The sequence below is a fragment of the Notechis scutatus genome, chromosome 6, assembly GCF_049901735.1.
Source record: "Notechis scutatus isolate UNSWTSFEM ecotype Mainland chromosome 6, rNotScu1.2, whole genome shotgun sequence".
NCBI classification, from domain to species: domain Eukaryota; kingdom Metazoa; phylum Chordata; class Lepidosauria; order Squamata; family Elapidae; genus Notechis; species Notechis scutatus.
In genome coordinates this window covers 5,003,668-5,022,407 of record NC_142014.1, presented here as the reverse complement: position 1 = coordinate 5,022,407, position 18,740 = coordinate 5,003,668, and the positions used below count along the sequence as shown (strand labels likewise).

The 18,740-nt window shown below is 40.5% G+C and overlaps 1 protein-coding gene across 4 annotated transcripts in view; it reads left to right on the top strand.

Annotated features, from left to right (window-relative positions):
• CNTN1 (contactin 1) overlaps positions 1–18,740 on the top strand; it is a 290,436-nt gene that overhangs the window by 132,445 nt on the left and 139,251 nt on the right. For all 4 annotated transcript variants that reach the window (XM_087969240.1, XM_087969238.1, XM_087969237.1 and 1 more), the window contains exons 5-6: positions 4,551–4,677; positions 10,983–11,161. In XM_087969240.1, the coding sequence (XP_087825366.1) occupies positions 4,551–4,677; positions 10,983–11,161 (306 nt within the window). The remainder of the gene's footprint in view (positions 1–4,550; positions 4,678–10,982; positions 11,162–18,740) is intronic.

Here is an 18,740-nt window from a genome sequence, read left to right as displayed (position 1 = left end):
CTCACACTACTTTAGGCGTTAGTTCTCTGTGAATCGAGGCTGCACGAGCTCCACGGCAAAGGGCTTTGCAAATGGAGGGAAGGCCTCTCGTTTGCAAATTCTTTTGCCATGGATCTTGTGCAGGCCTTGGTTTGCTGAAAACAAAGGCCTAAAGTACTGTAGTGAGAGAGAACGCAAGATCAGTAGCACGAGATCTCACATGATCTCACACAACAGTACTTTAGGCCTCTCTTCTCGGTAAACCAAGGCCTCTACCAGATCTGGCCAAAGAGCGTTTGCAAGCTGACAAAACTTTGGGGTAGTGAAATTACATTGCTTCAAGTCTTGTTGGATTGCAAATGCTTTTTGTGCTGAGACTGGAAGCTTCTGGAGGCCGTGACATCCCAGCCCACAGAAGCTTCCAGTCTCGGCACGAAAAGCATTTGCAAGCTGATGGAAGGCTTGAAGCAATATGATTTGCCCCAAAGTCTTGTCAGCAAATGCTTTTCGTGCTGAGAGTGCAAGCAGGCAAAGAAACCGCAACAGGCTGGATAGGAGACAGCTCGCTAGATCTTCACAAGGTAAGTGACCCGGTGAGGCAAGATGGGGGGAGTAATTCTGGAGACCCCGGGCAGGGAGCATGAGATATCTCAGTGGGTTGGAGACCTTAGGTCAAGGGTCACCAACCTTTTGGACCTCAGGGACCACCAAACTCATAATTTTAAATCCCGTGGACCACTAATATGAATTTTGACTGACAATGGCTTGCTGATGTTGGTGGGAAAGTCGGTCCCATAGTCCAGAGCTGCAGTAGTCACAAGACTGGCCCTTTGGTCATCCCGGAGCTCTGCAGAAAAAGCAGAAGCAGCAGAGATCCTGGGAAAATCCCCCAAAAAGACTGCAGGAAAATTCCTCACCCCATTTTCCTGCCAATCGATCATTCTTTATTTGGGATCGCAGGATACCAGCTCCAGCTCTGTTCTCAACGGGAGAGAAAGAGAGAGAGAGAGAGACTTCTGGCTTCATGCAGGGAAAGCAGCAGAAGCAGCAGAAGTCTTTCTTTCTCTCCCCCAAACTCTGCCAGAAATTAGTCTTTGTGAGACTTGTCGCATGAGTGCAGCCTCTTGGAGCAGGATGCCTTGCAGGGTCCCAAAAAATTCATTTCTGGTGGAGTTTGGGGGAGAGAAATAAAGACTTTTGCTGCTTTCCTTGCATGCAGCCAAAAGCAGAAGAAGAAAAAAGCGGAAAGAAGCAGCCCGGTGGCCAGGCCAGGCGCATGGGGCGAGTGGGGCAAGTTCCCCCCCCTGCCCTTTCCCCCCCACTACCTCGTGTTGTTCGCAATGCAAGTGACATATGCCTTGTGTTCCCATGGGCCATGGGAGAGGCAGAGCCTTGTGTTCCCGCGCAGCCTGGATTAATTGCTTTGGAGGGGTGCTTTGGGGGTAACATTTCTCTGCGGACCACCAAAATTTTCTCACGGACCCCCAGTGGTCCCTGGCCCACTGGTTGGTGACCACTGCCTTAGGTGGTCTGAAGTAGGTGGCTTGTTCCATCACTACCCCCCCATGGCCTTCCCCATCCTGCGATACCTCATGTACACTTAATGACCTGAGCATTTGATTATTGAATGGGTGAAAGCAGGGAGTGATCATGTTTATTTTATATGATTCCAATGAATCCCCAGGTTATGAATTTACTGGGCAGTTTCCATTACCATGTAACTAAAGGATTATCTGTAAATATAATAGTCTCCCAGGTTTTTAATGGTTTTAAACAACCTTCTTTAACCTTTCACACTCTGCACCAGTGGTTCTCAATCCCAGCAACTTTAAGTTGTGTAAACCTCAATTGTCTGGAGAATTGTGGAAATTGAAATCTCATATCTTAAAAAACGGCTGAGGTTGAGAAACACTGTTCTAGATGCTGGGATGTAAGTCTTAGAATTCTTACAAAAGTCTGACCAAGATAGAACATGAGAGCCAGTTTATTGATTTTGGGCCAGTCACTGTCCCTCAGTCCAATCATTCTCACAGGATTATTGTCGTGGGAAAAATAAGAGGAAGGAATATTGTGCGTGTTTGCCACCTTATAAAAATAATAAAGGTGAGATATAAGTAATTTTAAAAAATATTGCTTCGTGCATATTTCTTAGAATATAGAAGACTTTTCTTTCATTTTATAACAGCAGAATTTTAATGTTTCATATCTAAATTCACTACCTGCAATGATACTGTAATGAAGAATAATTCTACACAAGTGAAATCCCTTATGAAAATCAAATGATATTTAAAATGGTCTTCTTCATTTTATTTGTTTGTTTGATGTACAAGACACTCAGGATTTTTTTTCTATGCAATAACCTAAGGTTTGAATTTCTTCTTCTAAACAGGAAATAAAGAAAAATAAATTACATTGTTCTTTTTTTATTTAAGTTTTTATTGTTTTAAAAACAAACATAAACAAACAAAACATAAAAACATCAAGCCATCTTCCATATGTATACATACATTGTTCTTAATGGATGCCATTTTTCATTTATAGATCACTAGGGAGATTTCACTTAATGTATTTGCAAAGCAGTTTAATCTGGTCAGAAAGATCAGAACTTTAGAAGTAATATTGTTTACTGTATTAATATAAAAACAAAGGTTATAATGAGCAATTTATGCATTGACTATAACATTTTTTTCTTTCAACAGTCATAGATACACAAATCATTATTTCTTGAAGATGTTTTATTTGTAGATACAGTTGATTTTCAGAACTAAGTTAGGTAACGATGTATAGTAATTGTTGATTAATAAAATAATTCAGATGGAAATTATCTATATGGTTGAGACTCTGATGTGTCTCTCCAGAATTGAAATATTTCAATAATATCTGGAAGAAAGGTATAATAAAATGTAACTTGTGACCAGCCGTGCTAATTAGTTATCAGAATCTTCAGAAGCTTTAAAAAGTTTTTCTAGTATTTTTGGTTAAATGTTACCTATTATATAGTTGTGCTAAAACTGTCTTTAAACAGGACCACAAGAAAAAAAGATTAAATTATTTTTAGACTACATTTACTTTATTGTCTTCTTGGTTCTATATTGAGAGACAGGATAATAAAAAAACTAATACAGTCATAATCCCTAATTAAAGCCAAATAAAATAGTAGTGCCTGCATTATATGCACTTGTTTCTTCACTGCTGCAAGTCATTATTATCTTCAGTGTTTATGTAATATAGTGCATCAGTGTTTTTTTAAACTTGGCAACTTTCAGATTCATAAAGAAGGAGTTAACATTTCAGTAGGTGCATTTTCAATATAGAATAGCTCAGGGGTGGGATTCAGTTTTTTTAACAACCGGTTCTGTGGGTGTGGCTTAGTTGATGGGCATGGCTTGGTGGTCATGTTATTGGCTGGGCGTAGCCAACTCAATATCACTCACATCTAGGCATGCATCTCCTCGCCTGGCCTCTCATGACTGTGGGAATGCTGCAACAGTCGCAAGTGTGAAAAATGGTCATAAGTCACTTTTTTCAGTGCCATTGTAACTTTGAATGGTCACTCCACACAAGCAAAGTACCAGCAAAGGAGGGGAAAAAAACTCTAGAGACGTTCCTGAGACAGGAAGTCTAGTCCTGCCAAGAATGTAATAAGGGTTAACGGAGAGGCAGTGTCTGTAAGCAACACCTGAATGTTTCCTTCCTGCCTTCCTTACAGGATTAGGCCAGTAATTTCTTCTAACAACCGGTTCTCTGAACTGCTTAGAATGTTAACAACTGGTTCTAGCAAATAGGTGCGAACTGGTAGAATCCCACCCCTGGAATAGCTATTAGTGAATTGTCTGTAGCTACTTAAAGTGTCCTTTAGGGCTTGTTCCAAAAGCATTAAGGCCTTTGGGAAGATACTCATTCAAAGTAAGGAATACAGCAATAAGTATTATGGATAGAAAAGAATATTGGTTCCAAAATAAAGATTGGAAAATAGAAAACTGAGCAAAATCAAATTGTATAGATTTGCTTTCTCTTTTATACATTTTTTTAATATTTTAAAAAGCTTATAGAAATTCCTCTTAGCTTTGAGCTGTATTTTGTAGAATTATCTTCCCTGCATCTAGAACTGAATAATTTTGAAAATAAAACCATGCATTAATTAAAGAACACTTTAATGTCTTTAAAAGAAGGGTAGAAAAAAAATCAGAATTGCAGAGTATGAATAATAAGCACAGTACACTGGACTTTAGGGCAACGATAGGGATAATTTGAGAGGTTTTAACTGTCTGTTCTGCTATTCATTTTATAGATGTGCACAAGTCACTAATGCCTCCATAAGCTTTAGCTATAGTTGGCAGGATAGTTGACAATGTCAATGGAAAGCTAATGTGCTTAAAAGGAACTGAAATTGCTTCACGCTACTTTCTAGTAGGTAGTATACTGACAAGATAAAATCATTAATTGGAAATTATAGCTTGTGGTTGTTCCTGTGTTCTATCTCTAAAAGAATTTAGAAATGTTTAAACTATCTACGTTCTATATGTACTAATTGGGTGACATTATTCAATTGCCTTGCCATCTATTTGCAGATGAACTAAAAGGTTATGGACCAATTTTTGAAGAAGAGCCCATTGATACGGTATACCCAGAAGAGTCTCCAGATGCAAAAGTGTCAATGAACTGCAGAGCCAGAGGAATCCCTACACCTACTTACAAGTAACTAGGGTTGCTTTCCTAATGCTATATTAATAATACTGATTGTACTAATTCAGATGTTTGGTCCAAAAATGCAACTGTGGTGGATAACCCTAGCAAGTTTGGAAAAGTCAGTTTACTAACAACTGCAGAAAGCTTAATGATTTAGTTCCAAAGTTTTGTTACTTTTTCAGAAAGGACATTTTAATTTACAGCCACCTATATCGTTGCTACATGAGTAGCAATGCAAAGTAACATGCAAAGTCAATTGGGAAGTTGGCAGGAAGTCAGAAGTCATGATGGTGATCATGTGAGATCCTCATTTAATAATACCCACACAGTCTTCACTTAACTAAAAGTAATTGGGGATTGCCGTAACTGCTGTTGCTAACTCGTATGGTCAGACATCACACTTTATGATTGCTTCATTTAGCAATGGAAACTCCAATTATTATTACTGAGTCCTACCTGAATATTATTTTTTAGCAAATAAAAGTGTACTACAAAAATGAATAGAAAGCAAATGGTAAGAGATGACCAGTACTGAAATCAATCTGCCCTGTTATTTTTCTCTTTTTTAACATTTATAAATAACAGCACAGTAGGAATCATAGTAAGTATTAAGCTCAAAGATTGAAACCTTTTTCATATGAGGAAATAATTCAGTTGCATTTTGTTTTTGTTTATCAATGTGTATCAAGCTTCGGCTTGATGCCTTGCTAGCATTCTGCCATCGTTCGGGGAAGGCAGGGGGAAACAAATGGGCCATAAAGCTGTATATTTTTATTATGAGAAATTGGAAGGGGGAAATTGACAATTGAGGAGAAACAGAGGGTTTTGGAATCTGGTTCAGGCTGGCATGCTGGCATCTTCAAGGCCCTTAGAGTGGAATTTCACCAACCCAAATGCCTCAGCATTTCCCAAAACACCTCGGCAGTGCCAGATTGGCTAGACATGGATGGACCATGGGAGGGGGGAAGGTTAGGGGAAACCAATGGTATTCTGTATTGGCATGTAGGAATTTTAGATTCTGCTTGATTTCACTGCAATCAGCATCTCTTAGTAAAAGTGCCTTTTCACTTCAACCAAATGAAGTTCAGAATTTTACTTCCCTAAGGGATCAGACTGGGGCAGGTCTGACATTAAGCGGAATCTGCAGTTGAGGGCATCATGTCTACCATTGTTGTGATCATGCATGCGATGTTGGCTTAAGAGAGAAACCAGGAAGAGATTCAAATGCTACGGGGAGCCTTCATCAGGCTGGATCTCTCTGAATGGACTAGAAAAAGGGAGATGTGCAGTGATCTGCCAAGACCCAGGTGGTCCCTGAGTGTCAGAAGGAAGGAGGACTGGGAAGAGAAGCCTGCAGAGGTGACTTTTACTTGTGGAAGCTGCAGAAAGCCACTGATGGGAACAGAGAATGGAGCTGGAAGAACTGAAGGAGGAGGAGGAAGAGACAGGTGGAAAGCATGGCCAGGGTGACTGGATGAGGGAGCAAGCCATTAAGTTTATGCAGGTGGCATTTAAAAGCCTTGAGAGCAAAGCCCTCACCCTCACCTCCCAGCCAGATGATCAGCCATGTCCAGCCTTAGTGATCAATGGGGTGACTACATCCAACAGAGCAAGCATGGCGGGTATGTCCTGGCTGAGGAAGTAGAGATCAACCTCCATAACAGGGGATTCCAGCAACATTCGTCACCAAGCCAATAGAAATGTGGAGGGAGGGTTCAAAGAAAAAGTATATTTGATTATTCATGTATTAACAGCAGCTAGGATTTTATTTGCTCAGAATTGGAAAAGTGATAAAATACCAACAGAGAGAAAAGTGATAGAGAAAATATTTGAATGTGCAGAGATGAACAGATTAACACTGAGGATTAAAGAAAAAGAAGAAACTGAATATTACATGATATGGGACTTATTTTATCAATAGTTGGAAAATAAAACAAGTTAAAACTGAGTTGATGAATATATAGAGGAATAAGTTAAAATTGTTGTAAAGGAATAGATATTAGAAATAATGGCTTATAAAGAAAATGTGATTATTGTTATAATGGTAAGAAAAGCATTAATTATAATTGTTAGCACAAAATATATGTACCCAGTCAATACACTGTATGAATGAAAGATGAAATTATTGTAAATATAAAAATAAAAAAAATTATTAAAAAAAATGTGGATGGGGGCGCACACAAAGTGGTCCTGGACATGGAGAGATGCTCGGACTAGTGTAGCTATGGAAATAGAACCCCTATGTGAACTGCAGGAGGGGACTGCTAAAAATCCTTCCAGCTGAGGCTAAAATGAAACTGGGAAAGAATTGAAGCTGAGGCAAGAGGTGGGGGCTGAAATGCAAGAGCAGAAGAAGGCCAATCCTTGAATTCTACCAGATTACTAGGACTTGCGGGATGTGTTTAAGGACAAGGGTTCAGATGAATTCCCACCCCACCAGTGGACAATGGAATGCCAGGTAGCTTTTGAAAAAACTTAAATGGTTGTTTATTATTGAACCAGTACTAAAACACTCAGACCCTAATGCCCCATTTATTATTCACGTGGGTGTTAGCAATGCGGCAGTGGGAGCAGTTCTTTTACAAAGGAACAGCCAGGGTGCCCTACAACTTCCAGGAAACGACGGACACTGAATGGCAGTGGGTGGTTTGGGAGAATGAGGATTGTTATGTCTCACCTTTCCAATGAGGATGGAAAGTCCACAACTCTGACAAAATACAGGCAGGCAAGAAGATTCAGCAGTTATAGAGTTAATTCTTTGAAGCAGGCAGTGTTCTTGGCAGTATCACACACGCTGCCTGCCAAGTCCGACAAGATAACAGGAGCATAAATCACGAAGGCCCCCAATAAACAGGATACACCGAAGCTCCACAGAAAAACTCACACTTTGTCCCATACGGAGCTCTCAGAGAAAACACACCCACTTTTATCCCCTGTGGGGTGTGTCAGTCACTCAGCTCAGTCTCTGATTCGTCCCCGCTTGCTGCGTTGCAGCTCACACTTTTTCCTGCGACGCTGCCTCGCATCAAGCCAGCATTCGTCTACTTGATTCTCTGTCAGAGGCTGCTCCGATATGCCCTCCTCCTTCTCCTGATTAGCCTCAGGCTTTCCCTCTCGGTTATCTGCCGACACCTGAGGCACAATCAGGGAGGAAGGCATTGCCGAAGAGGAAGGTCCTGGGGAGGAAGGCATTCCCAATTCCTCCTCTTCCCCATCGTCCGCTTCCTCTAACAATGCAGGCTCAAGCCTCAGAGCCACAACAGAGGATTATGCAGTGCATTGGGCACTCTTAATGTGGAGGCATTGCTTGGAAGGGAGCAAGGCCCCTTTAGAGTTCTGGACTGACCACAAAAACCTAGAAGCCCTAAAAACACCCCAGAGACTATTGCCCAAGCAAGTTCAGTGGGCTCAGTTCTTTAATCAATTCAACTTCACTCTTCACTACTTCCCAAAGAGAAAGAATTTTTTAGCTGATGCACTATCCAGAATGCCCCAATAAAACATCTCCGAGCAGGAAATAGTAGACTGGTTATTCCGTCTCACCAGCTTATGGCACTAGTCATCACTCGAGCATAGGTGAAAGCAAAACCCCAAATTTGGGAAGGCAGAGTGGACACTCTAAAAGTAGCACTAGAGGGAGACAAATGGTTCCAATCTCACAAAAATGAATGCACAATGCAAGGTGGCCTAGCGTGGGTGGGGGCTAAGCTGTATGTTCCGAAAAACCAAATACTACAAATCCTGGAGAAAAGCCGTGATTCAAAGACTGCGGGACATTTTGGTTTTGTAAAAATGTTACACCTGATTAAGTGCCAGTTCTGGTGGCTGTCACTTAAGAAAGACATTCAAAGTTATGTGGCCATAAACACCAGGACTCCTCCAACCATTGACAGAACCTAACACCCCCTGAAAAGAAGTTTATATGGACTTCATAGTAGAGCTACTGGAAAGCTCAGGAAACTCAGTGATTTGAGTGATCACTGATTTGTTGTCCAAACAAGTCCATTTTGTGCCCTGCCAAAAGATCCCTTCCGCCCGTACCTTGGCTAACTTGTTCATCCACCACATCTATAGGTTGAATGTCGCTCCGCAGTGGATAATTTCCAACTGAGGACAGGACATGGTGCCCATGTTTGAGCTGCCCATGCCATTAATCCCACCCCGTTCCATCTTTAACAAACTGGGTTGCCCAGCTACAAAATTCCTGGCCCATCATCAGAAAATAATTGGAGGAGGGAAGAGAAATTTATAAAAAGCACACAGGCAAAAATTGAACAAAGCCCCAAAACTTAAAAATAGGAGACCAGGTCTACCTCTCCATTAAATACCTGAAATCCAGACAATCTTCCAAAAAACTGGGACCAAAGTACGTTGACCCTCTCTCTATCAAAAGAATGATCAATATGGTCACAGTGGAGCTCAAACTGCTGAAATCCCTTAGATGCATTCATCTGATTTTCCATTGTGGTTTGCTAAAATCAGAAACTCAGTCCTCTCTGTGCCCAACGCTGGCTCCACCACCCGAGCCACTCATGATTCAGGGGGAACAACATTTTGAAATTAAGGACATTTTACACTCTCGTAAACACTGAGGAAAGCTCCAGTGTCTAGTGGCATGGGAAGACTTCCCTCCTTCTGAGACTTGGGTAGACCTTAAGCACCCAAACTCTTCAAATGTTTCCATAAGCAATATCCTTATAAACCAAAATAGTTCCCTATTTTAACTGTATATCTACTTGTTTCTCTCTCTGTTGTATGTTTCCGTTGATGTCCTTGTCAAGAGGGGCAGCATGTCATACCCACCAGCTTCAGCTTAGCACCGTGTCAGTGTTCTGCCCTCAATCGGGGAAGGGGGGGGACAAATGGGCCATAAAGCTGTATACCCTTATTATGGGAAATTGGGAGGAGAGAATTGACAGTTGAGAAATGAAAGTGGGTTTTGGAATCAAGTTCATGCTGGCGCACTGGCATCTTCAAGGCCATTTGCCCTCAGAGTGGAATTTCGCCAACCCAAACACTTCAGTATTTCCCAAAACATCTCGGCAGTGCCGAATTGGCTCCACATGGACAGATCACAGTGGAGGGCTAGGGGAAACCAGGGGTTTAGTTCTGTATTTATGTGTGGGAATTTTAGATTCTGCTTGACTTTACTGCTATCAGCATCTCTTAGTAAAACTGCCTTTCACTTCAACCAAATTGAGTAGAGAGTTTTATTGATCCATAAAGAATCAGACTGGGGCAGGTCTGACACAATGTCATACTTAGCATTAATTATATATTACAAGCAATCTTATGCTAATTAACATTTTAGGAATTATATTTAACATCAATATAGCTTTTGTCCTCATCTTTAAAAGTTTAACTTACACAAAACATTATAGTGTTAACAATTTCTAATTTTTTATTGTAAAATATAACCATAGTCTGCTATTATCTGTATTCTACAATGCATTATTTTGATTTTATAATGTAATAAAACAATTAATTGGGGGACAAACCTACTTCTCAGTGTTCACAGAGCATTCTAAAAATTGAATCCATATTATATTTATCTGTTGTATGGAGGAGATTATATATAAGGAAGATTGGATGCTCTCCTTGATGGCTAATATCTAAGAAGCTACATTCTTTATTCAGTTTCAGTAGGATCAAGCTGAAAACCTAATTAAATATATTATCCATGACAGCCCATTGTACAGTCGTTCATTGTAACTCAGGATAGGCTAGTTAAGATCGTAGTATGATTGAATGAACTGTGAGAAACTTTAGTTGTTTTTTATTAAATTCTTTATATCTATGGAAAACCTTCAAATAATTATTTTCAATTCTATAACCATATTTTTAGGAATTGCTTCTTATTCTGTAAGTAGCACAATGGATAATATATTTTGAGAAATCTGTAATTTACACCTAGGAACAGTAGCATGCAATAAGATCAGGTTTGCATTGTCAATTCATATCAATTTAGGTCAGATATCTAATTCAATCTGGAAAATCAGTTTGATGCTATAACTAATAAAATTACATCATTTGGAAATCCAGTTTGATTCAGGGAAAAAATAATTTTTCCTGCATGCACAGAAGATCTTCTAAATTATCAAATTGGAGTAAATTCGGACTGATTTAGAAACACAGTCAAATTCAAACTGAATTTCTATTAAAACTTTGCATTATTCAGTGAATACTCTTATTGCCATAATCTCATTCTGTAGGGATAAGATACCATGTTTTGGAGGCAACGCGTATTAGGGCAATTGAAGTGCTGAAATAAGGTGTTATTAATATTTTTAAAAAATAAATATTTCCTTGAATAGGTGGCAACGCAACAACTGGGATGTTGATATTAAAGTGACAAAAGAACATTACAGTATGGTAGGAGGTAACCTGGAAATCAATAATCCTGAGAAGTCAAGGGATGAAGGAACATATGTTTGCATAGCATATAATATACATGGAACTATAAGAAGCCGGGAAGCAACGTTAAACTTTGGATGTAAGTGGTCTTTACAGCAACCTTTACCTTTACACAAACTCTTTGAAATGGTGTTCAATAGGTTGGTATGCTAGACTGTGTTGTTTCTCTGTGTCATATAATATAGGTGGGTATATGCATAATATTGTATTTATTTATTTTGTCATGTTTATATAATATGTATTGGAGGTGGTGACCCTTTGAGAGCTGTATGCAACAAAACTTCACCTCAGCTGTTCATCCGGATTTCGGGCAGGGGGAAATAAGGCACTCACGATATCCATAAAGATGAGACTTTATTCTTTCATCCACTTCTCCGGTTTGGGTAAAAATGAGCAAGTTAAATTAAAGTCAGCTCTGGCGCTCGTTGCAGCCAGAGCTGTATTTATACATATTCTAACAATGTAATTAGCGTAGCTACCATCTGGTAGCAGCTACCGCTCAATATCTGGCAGTTTCGTGGAACCGCATGTACTGTGTATTCAGCTGTTCCGTGTCCACCCACACTCCTCGTACCCTCATGACACCACAGATTACTACCACCCTCGTGTCCAATTACATCCTTTCCCCCCTGGATCCATTAGTGGAACGTCCAGCACCCAGCGTATCCAACACGCTGCTAATTGCCGCAGACAGCACTCGACAGGTCGGCGTCTGACGTCATCAGTTGGTCCGGGCCGTTCGTTGGCAACCGGCACTCATCATCTCGTCAGCAACTATGAGTCCACATCTCGCTCGCTACTCTCTAGGTTCTGCGCCGAATGCTGCAGAGGGTGGACGTTCAGCATAGGATCAGATGTTGGTGTCACGGCTCCAGGCAAGCCGGTGGAGACGTGACACTTCATTTTAATATATGCCGATTTGTGACAATAAAGTTAGTCTAAGTCTACTGACTTAATTCTAGTTTGACTTATTTGACAATAAGTCAATGCCCCATGCTGATTGGAACAATATGAAAGAGACACCTTCTCCAAACATAATTACTATTTTTAGATTATTTTTTTTACTGTGATTAGAGTGAGAAAAGTGAGTGAATATGAATAGATCATTTTCTTCTAGATGAAAAATATTTGGGCACTTTTATTATATCTTCTGGATAAACCTATCTGCTTATATGTAATGATGAATTTTACCAGTGCTGGTCTATTACATAGTAGTTTATTAAATCAAACCTTGTGCTTCTAAAATACAAAACTAATGGTATTTTTGCAACATGACTTTATTAAAAAAATAAATCTTATTTCAGTTTTTACTAAAACTGAAAAACTTCCCAAACAGTATTGCTTTAGGATCATTCTCACAACTTTCTAGTGCAAAGTTACCCTGCCAATCATTTGTGGAAAACATTTCTTGATGATACATCCCTGCTTTCTTATTAGTCTATTGATAAGAGGTATGCTATTAACTTTAGATATTTTAGCTTCAAGGTCTTTTTAGAATTGCCACATGGATTTGTTTGAATCCATAAAAGTAGATCTTCCATGAAGTCATATTAGTGCTCCTGATGTTGTAATTCAACTTTGCCTGTCTGGATTTGAAGCTGTGAATTTGTTAAACATGAGGAGTAATAGGTTTGATTACAGATTAACAGAGTTGGAAGTGACCTTGTAGGTCAGGGGTCCTCAAACTTTTTAAAAGGGACCAATTCATAGTCCCTCAGACTGTTGATTTGCCTAATGACCGCCTGGGTAGGCGTGGCTAGATGGTCATGTGATTGCATGGGTGTGGCTAGGTGGGCATGTGTCCAGTTTGATTTGGATGCCTGGAAAATTCTCATCTCTTGGGGAATGTTGAAAGAGGAAGGGCGATGTGGATTGCAATAGCGGAAGATGGCCCTGAAAAACTCTTCTTATCTCTTTCTCAGAGAGGCTGATACAGCAACATCTTCACACCTGCAGATTGGTGGAATCCACATCGGACTGTTGGAAGGGGTCTCTAATTTCCTTTATCCTAGTTGTATGCCCTGAGGGACCTCAAAGCCTGCTTTGAATTTTGACTTTCACCCTTTTTCAATAAAAGGTTTCTTTCGAAACACAAAGTTTTCAAGAGTCTATACTTACAGATACAGATAATCAGAGTTGGAAGGGACTTTGTAGGTCATCTAGTTCAACCTCCCGCCTAAGCAGGAGACCCTACACCATTTCTGACAAATGGCAGTCCAATCTCTTCTTGAAAGTCTCAAGGGATGACGCTCCCACAACTTCTGAAGGCAAGGTGTTCCATTGGTTGATTGTTCTCAATGTCAGAAAGTTTCTCCTTATTTCCATGTTAAATCTCTCCTTGTTCAGTTTCCATCCATTATTCCTTGTCTGGCCTACAGGCGCTTTAGAAAATAGATTGACCCCTTCCTCTCTGTAGCAGCCCCTCAAATATTGGAAGACTGCTATCCTGTCTCCCCTGGTCCTTCTCTTTACTAGACTAGTCAAGCCCAGTTCCTGTAACTGTTCTTCGTATGTTTTAGTATCCAGTCCCCTAATCATCCTGGTTGCTCTTCTCTGTATTTTTTATAGAGTCTCAACATCTTTTTTATAATGTGGTGACCAAAACTGGATGCAATACTCTAGGTGTGGTCTTACTAAGGATTTATAGAGTGGTATTAGTACTTCACTTGATCTTGATAATATCCCTCTGTTAATGCAACTTACAATTGCAATGGCTTTTTTGGCTGCTGCTGCGCACTGCTGGCTCATATTTAGCTGGTTGTCCACTAAGACTCCAAGATCCCTCTCACAGTTACTGCTATTAAGCCTGGTTTCACCCAATCTATATGGGTGCTTTTGGTTTTTCTTGCCTTAGTGAGAACTTTACTTTTCTCTCCATTGAATTTCATTTTGTTAGATAGGGCCCAGTGTTGAAGTCTGTCAAGATCCATCTGGATCATGAGCCTATTTTCTTAGGTGTTAGCTATTCTTGCCAGCTTAGTATCATCTGCAAATTTGGTAAGTTCCCCTTCTATTCCCTCATCTAAATCATTTATGAAGATATTGAAGAGTACCGGGCCTAAGACGGAACCTTGTGGCACCCCACTGCTTCCTTCCTTCCATGTAGACTTAGATCCATTAAGGACTACTCATTGAATATGGTTTGTAAGCCAGTTGCAAATCCATCTCGAGATGATTCTATCTATCCCACTTTTTTCTAGCTTACTAAGAAGTAGGTTGTGGTCTACTTTGTCAAGTGCCTTGCTGAAGTCTAAGTATATTATGTCCACAGTATTTCGCTGGTCCACTAATTTAGTCACTATGTTGAAAAATCAAATAAGATTGGTTTGGCATGATCTATTTTTAGGAAACCCATGCTGACTGATAGTTATTATTTTACTTGTTTTTAGATGTTAGCAGATCTGCTTTTTATTATATTTTCCAGTATTGATGTTAGGCTAATTGGTTTGTAGTGTCCTGGGTCTATTTTTTTCCCTTTTCTGAAGATGGGAAATGCATCAGCTCTTTTCCAGTCCTCTGGTAGTTTCCCAGTGCTCCAGGATTTTTGAAAGATGTGATGCAGTGGTTCTGAGTTGTCCTCTGCCAGCTCCTTTAGAACTTTGGTATGTAATCCTTCAGGTTCCAGGTTTTTGTGTTCATCGAGATCAGACAGATGTTCTCTTACTTTTTTTTTTGCTTATTTTAACTTTTATTTCTAGTCTGTCTTTTACAGTTATGTTTTTGGTAGGTTGGGATATAGTTTCTTTTTGCGTAGAGACTGATGCAAAGAATGGATCTTCAGCCTATCTTCTAGGGCAGGGTTGTCAAACTCATGGGCTGTGGGCCGGATGCATCATGTGCTCGCCCCGCCCGCCCCCAGTTTAGCAAACAGGAAAAAAGTCCCAAAATATCACATGATGACGATGAGACAACGTGAGTTTGACACTCCTGATCTAGGGTGTTGGCTAATCCTGCCATCTTACTGTAGTATCATCCACAAATTTGGTAAGTACCCCTTCTATTCCCTTATCTAAGTCGTTTATGAAGATATTGAAGAGTATTGAGCCTAAGATGGAACCTTGTGGTACCCCACTGCTTCCTTCCTTCCTTCCATTAAGGACGACTGGTTGAGTAGGGTTTGTCAGGCAGTTACAAATCCATCTGGTGGTGATGCTATCAATCCCACATTTTTCTAGCTCACCAAGAAGTATGTTGTGATCTACTTTGTCAAATGCCTTGCTGAAGTCTAAGTACTGTATATTATGTGCACAGTATTTCGCTGGTCTATTAATTTAGTCACTATGTTGAAAAATGAAATAAGATTGGTTTGGCATGATCTGTTTTTAACAAACCCATGCTGACTTCTAGTTATTACTTTACTCGTTTCTAAATATTGGCAGATCTGTTTTTTATTATCTTTTCCAGTATCTTCCCAGGTATTGATGTTAGGCTGATTGGTCTGTAGTTTCCTGGGCCTGAGTTTTCTCCTTTTTTGAAGATGGGAATCACACCAGCTCTTTTCCAGTCCTCTGGTAGTTCCCCGGTGCTCCAGGATTTTTGAAAGATGTGGTACAATGGTTCTGAAATGACATCTGCTAGGTCCTTTAGAAATCTGGAATGTAATCCATCAGATTGCAGTGATTTGTATTCATCAACATCGGACAAGTTGTTTCTTTTGCTTATTGTAACTTTTATTTCTAGTCTGTCTTTTACAGTTATGTTTTTGGTAGGTTGAGCTATAGTTTCTTTTCGTGTGAAGACCGATGCAAAGAATGAGTTAAGCAGCTCTGCTTTCTCTCTGTTGCCTGTCACTTCCTTGCCATATTTTCTCTTTAATGGACTGACTGTTTCCTTGATTTTTTTTCTTGTTATTTATATGTTGGAAGAAACTCTTTTATTATCTTTGACTTTTGTTGCAAGTCTTTGTTCATTCTGAGCCTTTATTTTCCTGATTTTGCCTTTGCAGATTCTGGCTATCTGCTGATATTCTTCCTTAGTTGTATGTCCCTCTTTCCATTTTTCTAGCTTACCAAAAGTAGGTTGTGATCTACTTTGTCAAATGCCTTGCTGAAGTTTAAGTATACAGCATTTAACTGGTCTACTAATTTAATCACTGTGTCAAAGAATGAAATAAGATTGGTTTGGCATGATCTGTTTTTAACAAACCTGTGCTGGCCTCTAGTTATAACTTTATTTGTTTCTAGATGTTCACAGACCTGTGTTTTGATGATTTTTTTCCAGTATTTTTGTATGTTTCTATATAGCCGGATATATATCTAACTCAAGGGCCGTGGACCGGATCTTCTCCATAGGGCGCTTAGATCTGGCCAACAGGGCTGGCCTGGAAATAGCAAAGGAGTGGCCTGTGGTACATTTGCTAGCATCCTGGATGGCCTCCTACATCACTCTGCCGATCAAAACAGGCCATGGGGGGGCTCTAGAGGCCTCCCTCAGCCCATTGCTGGTCGAAATGGAGACTCCCTGGGCCACATCCGGTCCACCGAGGCTCCGTTCAGGCCTTGGAGGCCTTCCTTAGCCTGTTACAGACCTAAATGGAGCCTCTGTGGGCTCTATCCGGCCCTCCCCATTCCATTTCCTATGGCTTTATTGTACTTGCTTTTGAAGAGCTTCCGAAGAGGCTGACCCACTGGCAGAGAAACCGAAGTCTTTTATTCAGAAGCCTGTGAAGCTGTAAGAATGTGAGATATAAGGAAAATAGCTTTTCCCATCTGAATAAAAGACTGGCTTCTCTGTCATGAGGACCTGCAGGCTTAGTTTGGGCCCATTCTGGCCAGCGACGAGCAGCCTCCTGCTTGCTGCTGACTGGCTGATGAGCAGCTTCAGGGATTGGAGTGTGGGCTCAACAAGGGGCTTGTAGTTCAGCCCTATGAGACAAAGGAAGCAAGCTGCTCTGGCCCAGTGCAGGCCTTTTCTACTACCAGGAAGCCTTGCTGGCCACATGGCCCCAGCCAAAGTCTTTTACTCAGAAGCTGGTGAAAATGTTTTCCTTAGATTTCACATTCTTACAGCTTTGCCATCATCTGAATAAAACACTTTGGTTTCTCTGCCAGTGGGTCAGCCTCTTCTGGAACTCTGAAGATCTTCAAAAAGTAAGTAATCCATGGGAAATGGGGTAGGAAAATGGAAATCCTGGATGCTAGCAAAACAGGCCCAGTCTGTGGGGATCTGGTGGGGTAGGATGGGGGAAGCAATTGTGGGGACCCCAGGGGAGCATTAGGTATCTCAGTGGATTGGGGGAGGCCTTCGGTGGCCTGCTGCAGCACTAGGCCTCACATGCTCTTCCCCACCCTGAGATACCTCATGTGCATTTAATGACCTGCGCATTCGATTAACAAATGCATTGGGGAAAGCAGGGAGTGATCCTGTGCATTTAATGTAATTCAAACGAATCCTCGGGTTACGAATGTAATTGGTAGGCTTTATTACACTCATAACTCAAGGATTACCTTGAGAGTGAGGGAGGGTCTCAGGGAAGTCCTGCCTTAGCACTTGGCTACCACAAGTGCCCCCCACTTGACTACCACAAGTGTCCTGTGTCACACCTACCATGACCACGCCCCATGGGCAGGCCCCACCCCTGTCCCTCCGAGGTCAAACACAATCCTGATGCGGCCCTCAATGAAATCGAGTTTGACACCCTTGCCATTATAACATTCCTCCTATTGGAGTAACAGATGTGGAAGTTCTTTATTTATTGCAGCACTTTATTTATTGCATAAATTATATAATTCCCAGCATTTGTGGAAAGTGGCTTTTTTAACAGCATAGTCTCCCAGCTACCAACTATTTCTCTGCATTTTTAACTGAAGACAGCAATACTGCTGGCCTTATTACTGAGGCAAGGCAAAAAAAAACCACAATTGTGTGTGCGCGCACATGATTTTTTTAGTGAGATAGCTTTTTATAGCTCAAAGAGATGAAGAAAGCATATTATTAGTGCTGTGTAAATGAGGCCTTAATTTCCACTTCAGTGCTACCAAGCAGTTAATTAGAATTAGATTAGAATTAGAATGTCAGATCCATGTATCTGCCATTCTTCAGTGGAAGAAGGGAGGGGGGTTGGATTTGATACATTTAATTCTTTTACCTCTTTATGTATACTAAATATCCTATTTCCTACATTGCCTTTTGTATAAACTTTTACATGATTTACAACCATTTCCTGGTGCCCCAGATGGCTGGAAAATTCTCACCTCTTGGGGAGAAGGGGCTATGTGGATTGCAACACCGGAAGATAGCCCTGGGAACCTTTCCTTATCTGTTTTTCCAGAGGAGCTGGTAAAATAACATCTTCACACCTGCGGATTGATGGAATCCACATCAGACTGTTAGGAGAAGTTTCTAACTCCCTTTATCATAGTTGCATAGCCTGAGGGGCCTCAGATCCTGTTTTGAATTTTGACTTGCTTTTACCCCTCTTCAATAAAAAAAATCCTTTTAAAATACAAAGTTTTCAAGTGTTCATACTTATTTTTGAAGGGGGAGAGGTTGATCCTTACATAAAATTAGAATTAGAATTCCTTATTCGTCAAATGTGATTAGACACACAAAGAATTTGCCTCCTATACGTAAGCTCTCAGTATAAATACAACAATAGTGATCGATCATTATCATAGTCATTGTAAAAATACATTGATCATAAAACATTAGATACAACA